This window comes from Oreochromis niloticus, linkage group LG13, assembly GCF_001858045.2.
Source record: "Oreochromis niloticus isolate F11D_XX linkage group LG13, O_niloticus_UMD_NMBU, whole genome shotgun sequence".
NCBI lineage: Eukaryota > Metazoa > Chordata > Actinopteri > Cichliformes > Cichlidae > Oreochromis > Oreochromis niloticus.
The window spans coordinates 27,162,250-27,175,800 of NC_031978.2; the positions used below are offsets into that span (position 1 = coordinate 27,162,250).

The 13,551-nt window shown below is 41.3% G+C and overlaps 1 protein-coding gene across 2 annotated transcripts in view; it reads left to right on the forward strand.

Annotated features, from left to right (window-relative positions):
* Positions 1-280: 280 nt before the first annotated feature.
* The window catches only part of inpp5a (inositol polyphosphate-5-phosphatase A), a 283,427-nt gene continuing 270,156 nt past the window's right edge, over positions 281-13,551 (forward strand). The window contains exons 1-2 of one of the 2 annotated variants that reach the window (XM_025897237.1): positions 282-555; positions 698-858. In XM_025897237.1, coding sequence (XP_025753022.1) covers positions 781-858 — 78 coding nt within the window. In that variant the 5' untranslated portion in view covers positions 282-555; positions 698-780. Of the gene's footprint in view, positions 859-13,551 lie in introns of both variants that reach the window. The other variant, XM_025897238.1, reaches the window with a different exon arrangement.

Sequence of the window (13,551 nt, forward strand, 5' to 3'; positions counted from 1 at the left end):
ATCATCCTGAACTAGGCATGAATTTCTTTTTCACAGAGATGTAAGGATCAACAATGGTTAAAAAAAAAAGAAACAAAACAAAAAGGGAGCTATTGTAAATTGCAGTAAATTATACAAAAAGCATATCAGGACAAAGTCAGAAAGACAAACACTCGCTCTGAGATAGACCAGTTTAGTCCGATAATGGGTGCAGTGACGTTAGAAGGCAGAGCTGTAGTGTTTTCTGTGCGCTGGCCCTTTAAAACGCGCCGTGTTTTCATTGGTAAGGTGACGTCAGAGCACTGAAGGACTCCAGCCTATCCTCTCTAAACAGTGAAGGCAATGGTCCTGGCAAAGCGTCCTGCCTTAGGAGGGAGACTTTTACACTGCACAAAAGCCAGGGAAACACTCGTCGCTGGAATGAACCAGAGCCCTCCTGCAGTCGCCGTGGATTAAAACCGAAACTTTTACGATGGGTCTGAACGTGAAAAAGTAGCGCGAGAAGCAGCACGCTAAACCGCCACCGCCGCCACCACCACCAACGGACCTTCTACTGCAAAGCAACTCCTAGTAGATGTACGGCCACTGCTGAAAAATATGCTCCAGCCAAGCAGCCTCAACCCGGGCTCCAGTCTCAAATTCGCAGTGTTTTAACCAGTTTCGTGAGACATTCACGGGCGTCTTCTTCACGTTGTTGTTGTTGTTGTTTTTTTTAAAGGTTCTTACCTTTAAAGTCCGCTATACAAGTCCACAACGCACCTGAGAGAGAGAGGGAGAGAAATAAGAGAGAGAGAGAGAATTATGGCAGGGAAGCTGACAGCAGCGCAAGGCACAGGAATACTGCTGGTGACAGCCAACGTTGGATCCCTGTTCGAGGATGTGAGTTTCCCCATTGATAAACACAGTCTGTCAGTGCTGTCTCTTCACACCAATGCTTAGTTCTAGCTTCGTTATTTCTCCCGCCACACGGTCAACTCCGTGTCTTTTATCATGCTAAATAACATCAAAGCTGGTCACGACTCGTGTATGTGTCAAGTCGCGCGCGGTAGCTTAAACAGCTACTGTACCGTTATACCGGGGGCCCTCTGACAACCTTAAAAACACACCGTACACCCATCTGTCTTTAAGGGTTACGTGTTCAACATATGCAGTGACCCACTTTTTCTCTCATGTTTCTTGCCTGCTGTGTATGCACGTCGGCGGGAAGATAACCTGTAGCTTGTTATTACTGTAGTATTGCCACTGACTGTAACTTGAGCTAATCAGGGATGCAGTAGCTGTTTACTATTTGAAGACTCACCCTCTAGGCTGATGTGAAGCACTCTGTGTGCATCACAGTCAGTAAAAACCAAACATGCATTCTGTCTGTATCAGAACTGTTTATTTTTTTATTATTATTTTTTAGTTGATGTGATACAGAGTGTATTTTTGTTGATTTCCCTTGAAATAGTCGTTATTCAGCTTTAAAAGAAACAAGTGCAGCAGCAACTGATGTTTAGCTCCTTTTCTCCATTCATATCAAATGTGTCCTGCAGCCAGTGTTATGAATAACAGAGATGTTACGAGCACGGGCAGCATTCAGATATCCACTCTTGACAGTGCCACATGCATATGTCAAGTCAGCAGAGACGTCTTCTGTCTAAAATAGGTGTGTCAGGCCTGATTAGGTGTGCCAGTTGAAGTTGTTGAATGACATCTGTTTTGTCATTATTATGTAATTATCTTTCACTTGGTCTACGAAAGTAGCCAGGTACCTGCTGGCACCAAGTTATGGGGCAAACACCTTTTCTGTCACTTTCAGTGTTGTGTCAGCATTGAGTGCCCCCTCTTCTTCTTCTTCACTCACTCTTGTGAAGTGCCGATCCACAACATAAGGAAAGAGTTATCTCTCTGACTGGAGTAAGCCTATAAATAGCCTGCCACCACTCACAAGCACCAAGCTTTGGGTGTCCTGTGCTATTTTCTGGCTTTTTTTCCTTACTAAACTCCTCTGAGTTGAAATGTAATATCCATGTTTCCTGCTTTGAGTGGGTGTGCAGGTCATGCAAGAGGCAATCTATAGTCTCTGATGTGTTGGCATCCTTATGATGAATATGTGGGCTGAATGAAGTCTTTGTTGACTGCTTTTAATACCGTTTCCACTTTTAGTCTGTTTTAAATCGCGTGCTAGGAAATGCAGCCTGACACTAATTCGCCAAGATGTAATATAAATTGTGTCAGGCCTTCAGAATATGGATGTATAGTATTATATCATCTAACAGAGTCTTGTCTTGAAATGGCAGATATTCATTTTCAACCTTGCACTGCAACTGTAATGTTGCAGACATTACAAATATAAACCCATCACTAACAGATGTAACATGCAGTTGTGGTGTGATTTTAGCATGGAGAGCTAATCTGCAAGTATTGATTGATATGCTGATTGTTTTTCTTTTCTTTTGGTAGACTGAAATTATAGGTGAAAGGCTTAAAAAAAGAACTAGATGACCGTGGATAGTTGACAAGATTTGCTCAATAAGGTGAGCTGATGGCAGCTGTTAGATCACATCCTATTATGCCTGTGGGGAACCATATGAAAGGAAGCCTATGTCGCATTATTTTATTAGTCTTTCTGTCTAGTGCACAGTAGAGATGATCAAAGCAAAAACCCACATATGTGTAGTTACTATTATCATCATTATCGTTATTATTACTGTTATATTGTTATTATTGCCATTAATGGGGATAATAATGGGGCGATCGTGGCTCAAGAGTTGGGAGTTCGCCTTGTAATCGGAAGGTTGCAGGTTCGAGCCCCGGCTTGGACAGTCTCGGTCGTTGTGTCCTTGGGCAAGACACTTCACCCGTTGCCTACTGGTGGTGGTCAGAGGGCCCGGTGGCGCCAGTGTCCGGCAGCCTGGCCTCTGTCGGTGCGCCCCAGGGTGGCTGTGGCTACAACGTAGCTTGCCATCACCAGTGTGTGAATGTGTGTGTGAATGGGTGAATGACTGGATATGTAAAAGCGCTTTGGGGTCCTTAGGGACTAGAAAAGCGCTATATAAATACAGGCCATTTACCATTATTGCCATTAAGACAAATGTGGACTCTAGAAACCCCAGATGTTTTATGTTCTTGTATATAAAGACAAACAAACCTAAAAATTAATATTCTGTTATCGATTAAGATCAGTTTGTTCCTATGGCCCAATCACATGTGATGGTTCAAAAGGGCTTGACAGGCGCATATATATAGACATACACATATTTTTTTTTAAAAAGGAGGGAAATCATGTCCTGAACTACAAAAATGGTTTCTAACACTTACAGGCACGTGAGAATGTGCTGATAATTAGCTGAACATCAGCTTAGGTCGCTATCGGCCTCGCTGGTTACCGTTGCCTGAAATGCCAATAGTAATGCATTTACTCATGGCGCTTTTATCTGTTGAGTCACATCAGTTCGCGCGAGCTAGACGACTTTATTTTGTCTTAAGACAGTATAGTTTAGAGTGAGGATAAAAGTGGGGCTAAATAACAGAAACAAAAAAAACTGTGTAAAGCAGTACCTGCTATAAGCCTCATTTTTATTGTAAACAAACCAGTGTTGCCGTAATGCTGCTAACATTATGTTATATGGTCATCAGTCATTTTCAGACATCAACTTTTGGACAGTGCAGTCTCTCTCACATGTAGCACCACAGAAGGAAATGGTCCACTTCAGCCGTGCTCACACTACTGGAAATGCTCTGTGTGGTTTAGGCGAGGAAGTTGCCCGAGTAGGGGTGCAGGATGCAGTGCAATAGCCCGCTCGCTAGCAGTGAATGCTGTACTATTTGCTGTACCTGTATTATTCGCATATTGGTACAATGTGACTTCACACTTTTTACTTGGGGAGCTGGCAGGCTGAATATCTACTAAGATCCGACTGCAGGTAATATTTCAGTCCTTACGTGCACCTCTGTGCTGTCTGCAGTGCATGTGTGAAAACGGCTCGAAACACCTGCCTACAGCCGCAGTCCCATTGCCAAGACTTCAAATGAATTTGAATCATTTTGATCTTGACATTTTACGTCAAACAGGAACTTAAAAGTGTTTGGCTTTTTTTCAAAGCATCTAACAGTATTCATTTGGGTCTCGCGCTCGCAGTTTAAACCCATTCTCGTGGTCCATGCGATTAAAACCAGTGTTTTCTTGGTCAGCCTCGCTGTGTAATTAAGCTGATGCGATAACTGTAGTTATCAGTTATTGTTTGATAAGCATTACAGAATCGTCCTCGAGCTCAAGCCATTTACTGTCGGCCTTGTGAACCAGTGAATCCAATTATGGGAGCAAACACGGGTTTGTCCTGTGCTTAAAACGACCATCAAGGTTTACCCTTCATCTGTCTTTTGTTTTCTCACACGCTCGCTTTTGTGGCTCTAAAGAAGCATCCCTCCCCCCGTGGTCTGTTTGCCCTTTGACTTTTGTGGTGAATTGACCCCAGCACCACATACAACAGGACTCTGAAGTTTTTCTTTTTATTATTTATGTCCATTCAGTCCCGTGCTGATCCCTGTCCCGTGTCTGTTTCAGTCAGGTATTTTTTTCATTAGCATTGTAAAGCAGTAAAGTAAAGTGCAGTATTGAGGTCACTGCAGCTGAAATGCTGGCTTCCTGTGTAACAAATTTTCTTAATTTATCTCAACCATATATTGATACATGTTGAACTTGAGCGTATTAAACTACTACCCGAAGAGGAAGCTATCATTACCGTATACGGGACCTGTGCTCTCCCGGCTAGGTTTTTATAAACTCTTCCCTTCCTGAAGCCACAGTGTGAAAACACAGTCGGTGTCCCATGGGTCCTGCTGGATTCCTGAGCCACCCTGTTTTGCATAATTAAGCACAGATGAAGATTAATGATCCCACTGAAGTGTAAGCTTGGTGAAGACAGGATAAAGGGAGAAAATAAGTGAACTAATTGGTAATTAGTTTTCTAATTCAGGTGGAACAGGTCAAACTGGAGAAGATGGTGTAGCTGAACTAGTTTGGACCAATTCACACTTTATGCTTTTCTCTTTGCACCTTAGAAATAGGTGCCATTGTGCCTGAATGGGTTGATGATTGGTTAGAATTAGTTAAGTGCCAGAGCTGAGCTCAATTATCATTGGGTAATCATGTTCAGAATACCCTGGAGTGTTTAGTCTCAGTCTGTTAAAGGGGGACACTGTGCTGGCCAGACTTTGTTGTCATCAAATTATCCCGCTGTGACCTCTCACAGCCCTGGTTTTTAATTTAAGAGGGCAGAAGTTTACTCCTTGTTGGGTAAAGGAAAGAATAACAGCAGCAAACTATTTCCAGAACATAACTCAGGGTTTTTTCTGGCTCAGAATCTACTTTTGGAGGATAACTACACATGTAGACATGATCAATCCCAATTTGTGCCATTTTAACCCCCTATGACATCAAAAAAATTAAACATATTGTGTGTAGGGGAAGTCTAAGGAGTAAAATACATGAACTTATTTTGCAGGGAAAAATATGGGATTAAATGGGTTAAGCACTGAATCTGTGTTACTGTACTTAACAGAGGGTCATGTTTTTTTTCCTTTATTTTTGGCCATTTGATAAACCAAAAGAAATATTACGCTTGAGTAAGTAAGTATAAAACATGGTGGGAGCTTCTATTTCAGTAGTTCTGCCCAAATATGCATTAGACCTGAAGAGTGCTATCTAATATCACAAAAATGCAGTTGTTGAGCAGTTTTCACAACCACAATGTAGACACAAACAGCTTTAACTTTGAAGACAATCAATATGAATTTCTGGTTTGCGTGACACTTTTAAAAATTTAATCTACTTCTGGGCTAACGTTAAAAATTACAGGCAGCTGTGGCAATCTCTAAGGATGCTTTTGGAGCAGCACCTTCTTTGCAACCAATTTTATCCAGGAACACCCAGAAACCTCCAGGAACCACTGGCAACCAGTTGGGGAAGTCAGGGTGGTTGTATCATGTCCCATTTGGCAGAGAACTCAAGATGGAGGATTGTCTGCAGTACAAAACTGTACACTCAATGGCATCACTAGCCGTTAGCCAATGAGCATGCAGTTTCACAGTCCAACCTGCCCCTCAATATAGAATGGTTAAGTTTGTCTTTCCTAAGAAGAAATAACAGCAGCAGTCCACTTTTATCAGCGTTTTTGTGAAAGAAAATCCACCATTTTGTCCTAATATAATATATGGACATTTGCTGAACAGGGCTGTCTTTCTGTAATCTTTGTTGCTGTGGATGTTTCAATTTGACCTACAGCTCAACACGGTGCCCGATCGCCTCCTGTGTAGACACTGACTGGGGCTCCGAGGAAGCGGCTCTGCTAACGCGCTCCTCCTGCCACGCCTTCTGTGTTGACTTGGTGTGTAATCATGCTGCTTAAAAAAAGTTAGAGAATGAAAAGGTTTTCTTTACGGTTCGGAGAAAACAATGTAGGTGTGACTTGAGTGTCCTTATCCAGTAGTTAATCTCTGGTTTAAACTGAAAGTAACAGTAACTGAGAGATCGTATCATGACTTCTGAAGATCTCCTTGGAGATCTACCAGGGATTACGCTAAATGATTAAAATCTGACAAACAGATGCCAAATTTTCAGCTACCTTACATATAGGGCAGAGTTGTTACTGTACTTTTGAAGCTTAAACTTAAGAAGACTCCCCCCCTGAGTCACCTTAGTTCAGTATTGGCTCATCTTATTGTAGTTTTCATTCAGTTGAAATCCGCTCTGTTTTTGATGACATATACATCTTTTGTATACTCAGCCAATATAACCATATGGTGAAGCAATAAATTACTATGAATGTCCCCTTTTGTGGGTTCTGTCTTCCAACTTCTTTTTCATCTCGTCTCTTGTTTCTCTCTCTATCTGTCCTGTCCGCTGACAGACAGCTCATTAGCTCAGGCTTTCACAGCTTGGATCCCACTGAGCTGGCATATTTACACCACTAAAAATGGAACAGAGCAGGGAAAAAAAAAGCACCTGCCTCAAACCAAGAGGATAGCTGCCAGTATTTTCAGTAACTATTACATTAAATGTGGCGGTGTGGTTAGGAAGTATTTTTTTGTTGTTACCCCATGCAACCTCTGCGTCTCATTAGAGGTGAGAAGCAAAGTGGTTAAAAATGCATTTTTGCTTCTGAACAAGCGATGATTTTGCTGCAGCCCGCATAGACCCTGGAAGCTAAATATAGCTGCCAGTCACATGGCAGATGCTAGCGAATTCCCAAACTGAATAATGTAGTTGTGCATTCATGGTGTGTATTTATAGTGTTGGCAATAGTAGTGCGAATGTGTGATCCCAGACGTGATGCAGTGTTGATAAGAGATGGAAGAGGAGGAAACTAACGATGTAGGATGGGGGGTTTTCTGCTTAATATCGGATCCTTTTTGGTGTAACCCATGTTTTACCGAGGAGCTCAACGGCCCAGGACTGTGACTAAATACTTCAGCTGACTGCTTTATTTTTTCGCGTGTCTTCCACTGCCAAAGTCTGTCCCAGTGTGTTGCTGCGGGAGTGGAAAAGTTTATGAAAGAAAGATCAGATGATGCTATTTTGGTGTTCTCCCTGCGCTGCCCTGCTCCATCCTGTCATAACATGGAATTAGAATTTCAAAAAGGAAAAGATGTTGGAAGGAAGGCTGAAAGATGGCACCAAAAGGCAACAGCAGCCCAGACTTTCAAGTACCACATTTCTCTTATAGCACCAGTCATCGGTAAATGTGCATCTTAATATTAGTTATAGAGCATCCATTGTATTTGACAGTTAAAACTTTACGATGAGAGTGCAATTTCTTCTTTTCAGTGCTACTATAAGGAACATCTTTTTTTGGGGGGGTGCAAAAGCAGATGTTTTTGTTGCAAATTACACTTTGGTGGTAGTGACAATGTAAAAAGGGTTTCGTAGCCTGGTATCAGCAGAAAACCTCAATGCAATAAATGAGTGATTTGCGTGTTGTGAAATTTTACGCAACATTTTGCATTAAAGCCTCGTTTCAGAAATAGAAAAGGTTGCTGCACCACAGACTAAAAAAAAATCAATTAGACAAGCACGTTTGCCTCCTGCAACCTCTCCAGCCTGACCCGTTGAGGTCTGATCACTCGGACCACATTAAGAGGTGGTCTGAGCAACATACGGCCACAGTCCTTCAGCACTGTGTGCGCGCTCACTCAGCTGACGTCTCACCTGCTAGTGAAAATCAATGTATTTGTTTTTTATGCTAAGGCAAGAAAAAAATAAGTCTCTTTAAGTGGATTGTGTAGCTTTCATGGTTTAGTAGGCCTGGATTGGACTCCGGACAGGTTGCTACTGAGTTAAGAAGGTATGGGTGGAATTTCAGGAATCTGGCATTTGTTTTTTGCTAGAAAGAGTAATGTATTCCACAAGTTTGGAACAGGGAAATAAGATGTGGAGACCCATTCTAATGCCAGCGAATTTGTAGCTGTCCGCACGTTATCAGATCAGCTGAGGCGCGTGTGAAATTCTGGTATGAGCACTAATAAACGATAAGCCCATTTTCGTTTCCTTTGCACAGCCAGTCACTGCCAAGATGGAATGTTTGCCAGTCTCACCGCCTTGTTTCAACCTATCACTGTTACAGTGGGAATAATAAGGGAGTTGTGATCTGATTTTTTTGTGTGTTATTCTTTGATGCACACAGTTCTTACGGTTTCTTTTATTCTTGGTGCTTTGTTTGAATTTATTTTAGGAAACCACAAGATTTAATTAAAGCCACTTTGGTGTGGTTTTGGGGGTGGGGGTTGGGGTTGGGGATAGGGGTGTTGTGGAATTTCCATGGATCCCCTGAAAAGTCCTAAATGTGGTGAAACTAAAATATGTTATTAGTAGCATTGCAGTCTTCAGTTTTATTTTGGTTGCCTTCTCTGCTTTTAGAAAGAGGTTTGAGACAAAGATGACCATATTTGGGATATTCGCTGCTGCTGATGTCATGCGGCTTAAGCAGTAGAAAAAACTCCCAGAAACCAGTCTGAAGCCTGAGTTTTGGATCACAGGGAGTTCTTGGCCATATGCAGATGTCATTATTTGAAGCTTTGGCAGTTTAATAAAAACCCTAAACAGTAAATCTGCCCCAAACTCTGATTTTATGAAAGTTCAGATGAAGTTCTGACCATGTCAGATTTAATTTATGGGCCTTCGTCAGCTAAACAATAAGCTAGATAGTGGTTATTTTTAGTTTGGGAACAGATAATAAAGTCTCCTTTTTGCTGTTTAATACCAGGTTTGGGTACCTGAGCAGGCAAGTCAGTTCAGGCCCAAACCAGTAAAAGTCTACATGTGATCGCGTTGCTCATGTGGGGAACATGCTGTTTCCACCTAGTTTGCCTGAACTGTTGTTCTTACCAGGCAAATAAGCAAACAAGCAGGCCTCTCTAAAACCCGACAGTAGAGTTTATAGTGGGGTTCTCTTGGGGGAAATGATGCACTCACAGCCATATATATGAATCCAGATACAGGCTCTCGGTAACACATACCAGGAGACAGGGATTTTACAGTGGCTTGAGATGGCCACTTTTTTTCTCCTTGAGGTCATTGACCCTACTCAGGAGGATTTGATAATGGTTTTGTGAAAAGACCGGGACAAAGAAGGGCCAGGTCCCACTGGGCCAGATAAGGGATAAGGGTGGGAGTGTTGATGCGGCGCAAAGGAAGTTTGGGTTTACTCCAAGAAACATAATTATCCCAGCTGGGAAAGCAAGTGAGGGGACATCGCCCCACCCAGCTCCTTGATGAGTCTAAAGACTCATTCATAAGATTCCCAGAAGATACAAGAGTGATGGCTCATGAAACTCCACTCAGGATTACAGTAGGTTATGTGCAATGGCAGGGAAAAAAAGATCAATAATCTCAGATCCCAAGAACAGGAGACTTTCGATTTCGTACAAAATTTCTAACAAGTCTGCAAGTCTTATTTTTGCTGACCTTAGAAACCACACAATGTGTTAAACGTTTGTAACCCAACAGGTTTATATTTAGCATAAAGTAAAAGTAAACAAAATTTAGGGAGGTTCTTTTTAGCTAACTAGTTTATGACATTTACATGGTGAGATAACCGGGTTCTTTTAGCAAGCTGGGTTAGAGGGTGGGTAAGCTGGGTCATGTCCCACATAAAGGGTCCAGATGTGCTTCTTCTGCACATGTTGACATTTTTCTGCAAAAGTAGTTTGATAAATAGTTTGATTTTTAGCTGAGTTGGCGTGTTAAACTGTGGGTTAGATGATAGAAGGCATTTTATAACTACTACTAACTATTACTACAACTACTGCTCGCTTAACAGACAAAACAGAGTGATCAGTGATGGAAAAAATTTGTTGTCGCGTTAGTTCATTTTCCCTAGCAGCTCCATGTCCAGACTTGTCTCCCTGTCGAGTTATTATATCAGAGGATGTACGTTGCATATTTAGATAGTAACTCTGAGGTTTCTTTCTTTCTTCCTGTAAGTAAAGGTCATTGCCCAATAATAGATAGAGATAATAAAAGCTGGCACTGATTGCAGGTTTTGTATAATGTTGCATGGAAAAGTGGCAAAGTTAGTTGCTAATCTGCAGTATGACCTTCTGTTCAGCGTCAGCCTTAATAGTGCGTTTATCCAGTTGAAAGAACATCTCACTTTCCTTTATTGACAACTTGTGATGCAGATACAGCAGCTTTGGCTTTATTGGTTCAGACTTGGAGATAGCTGTCTCTGAGGAGCAACACAAAGAAGATGAATTGTCCTTGTGCAGATTGAAGTTTGAATGCCAATTCACAGGGGCTGACAACTGTGAACTTACTGACACTTTTTATAAGAACTTGACTAAAAAAAAAGGATAAAAAAGTAGTTAGCTTGTCTGTTTTGATGTTTTCTGTGGAGTTAATGAAAAAGCGTTTGCATCACTTTGACAAGGCCAGTGCTGGCATGCAAGAAGGCCAACAAATGAGAGTAGGAAATGTTGTCCAAGTAAGGTGTTGTGCAAGTCATCTGCCACCTCGTATTTCTGTACGCTGTGTTAGACAAGTGAGAAATAGGTGCAGCAGATTATTGAAACTTGTGCAAAGATTATTAGAGTTATTTTTTTCCCCATTCTTTGTCAAGATGATCCCAGATTGCTTCAATAATGTTGAGGTCCAGGCTCTGGGGAGGCCAGTCGATGGCTGATAGTGTTCCATTGTATGTTTTTGTTACTACCCTGGCCATGTGTTTGGAGTTAATGTCTGAAAAAAATCAAGCTGCTGCCAGTTAGGTGGTTCTCGCATTGTATTGCATGGTGGATCAAACTGTGATGGTATTGCATCCACCTTCTTTCTATTTTTTAAGGACATAACTTTCAGATACTGCTCATCTGCTGTAGATAGTTTCGAGGTCCCGCATTTCTTCTGTTTTCCTCCACTTGTCCAGTTTCCTCAAGTATTTAAAGGACACACTGCACATCATGCTGAGATGTGCCACGTTTTTGGCTTATAACTCTGTGGGAATCAGTTGTTGGTAGAAAAATACTATATTATGCCTTTCAAACTGTGTTATTTTTGGCATTTTTCATAATTTCAGATAAAGAAATGGGAGCAAGTTATTTGTATATTTTGTTTTGACAGACTGCTAGTAACAAAGTGCCTAAAGTTGTCTTTTATGCATAGAGGCAACAACACTGGTTCTTCCTCTAAATTAGGCGTCTTTTTTATATTTGAATGATTCATAGGCCAGTTTTAAGTGGCATAAAAGACAAAGACACTAAGAAAACATTCTTCTGATAAAAGCAACCAATATTCAAAGTAAAACTGAAAGACTCAGAAAGCCTGGAGGTCTGGCAGTGAGGGGGACACAAGACTTTTGCACAGTACTGTATATAATACATAAAGTACCAATTTGATGATTTCTTAGAAAGCTCATAGATGTTGAGCATCTCCTTGCTTTGCATGTGATATTAGACATCAAACGTTCAACGTCAGCACACGTGGGTTTCAGCGGAACCTCTTTCTCCTCTTTCTCACCTGCTTTCTGTAAGTTGATAAAGGTGTTGCACACAGGGGATTCTGTCCATGCACGATGTGAACGGTAACGGGTTTTTTTTTTTTTGCTTTTTTTTTATTGATGTGGTCGGAAAGTTCACAGTTCCTTGCTGACTCACTGACCGTGCGCATTGTGTAGCAAACTGGGATCTTCTACACTCGATAAATATAAACCCAGAGCCAGGATTTTCTCAACATTTGTATTTGTGCACTAAAAATGTAGCAGAGTTTGCTGTAAGAGGTTTATGTTTCCAACAGCTTGCTGTGAACATGTTGGTGTTTATACCTGGAGTTGTGCGTGCAGTTTATGTTCAGTATTTTAGCTCGCGTCAGTGGTGTTTATCAGAGGAATTTGGCTGACTTTCATCTTGTAAACCCAAAGAGTGTGTTTTAAAGAGCTTGCTTAGCAACAGCAGGCCTTCTGTCCACTTATGCTTTTATCTATGATCCACATCCACTTCACTTACATGAAACTTTTACACTTACTGTTTGTTATAGTCACACACTCACAGCAACACATGCTCACGCGTTTCTCTTCCCTGCTGGGTTTTCTCTAGGCTGTTGCGTCTGCTGAGGGAGACATACAAACTGAATGATTACAGAAGTGCTCATACCTCTTTTGTCACCACAGAAGCCAAGCGTCTTGAATAAAAGAGCTGTAGATCACAGTCTGCTTGTGCTGTGGTAAAGGCTGAAAGGCAGGACCTTTAGTTTAGTCTGTCCTCCCCTGCCCTGCTCCACATCACCAGAAGCTGCAGGGTTCGGTTTAGAAATGGGATGCATGAAAATTGTGTGTTGGTCACAGAAAAGCTTTGCAGTGGATTCTTTTTTTACATACCCTGTCTGATTATATTATAGGATTAGTAATACTTCATTTTGAACTCATCTTTTTTAATACAAATGATGTTCGATGAACTCTGCTTTCGTCATTACAACTTCTATCGTCTTCAAAGCCGATTATGTCCTTGCCTCAGCTTGTAATTTAACTGCAGCAAGCTACAAAATTAAGGCCTGTATTGTGTATTGTTTAAATGATTTCAAAGGTCAGTTGAATGTGTTGACTCTTTATAAGCCACCGCAGGATAGTCTGTCGGCCTGCAATAAAACGTCAAGCAGTGAATGACTGCTGCCTGTCGTGACGATACCAGCGATAACCTAACTGTGAAGTTGTGGCTGCTAAAGTTGATTTGAAGGAGGTTCCTGCTGCACACACTGATGAGTAAAAAGTAGGTTAAACGTTGTGATGTGAATGATATTTGCCATTCACTTTATTAGAAGTTAACTGACGTTTTTTTTATTATGAATTCTTTATCTAATCATTTTGTTTTGTTTTTTTGATGGCATCTTTGCCATCAAGATAGGTGAGATCAATACCCCTCTTGTATTTTTGATATAAATATAAAGTTAGGACTGGAAACTAGAGGAAACTGTCAGTATGTATATATAAAGACAGCCCTCATGCCTGGGTGAAGGAGTGTTTAAACAGAAGGCCCCTTCAGAAAGCCACATGGGCACGATCATCAAAATCAGAGTTTATTTTATATTGAATAAATACCTGAATT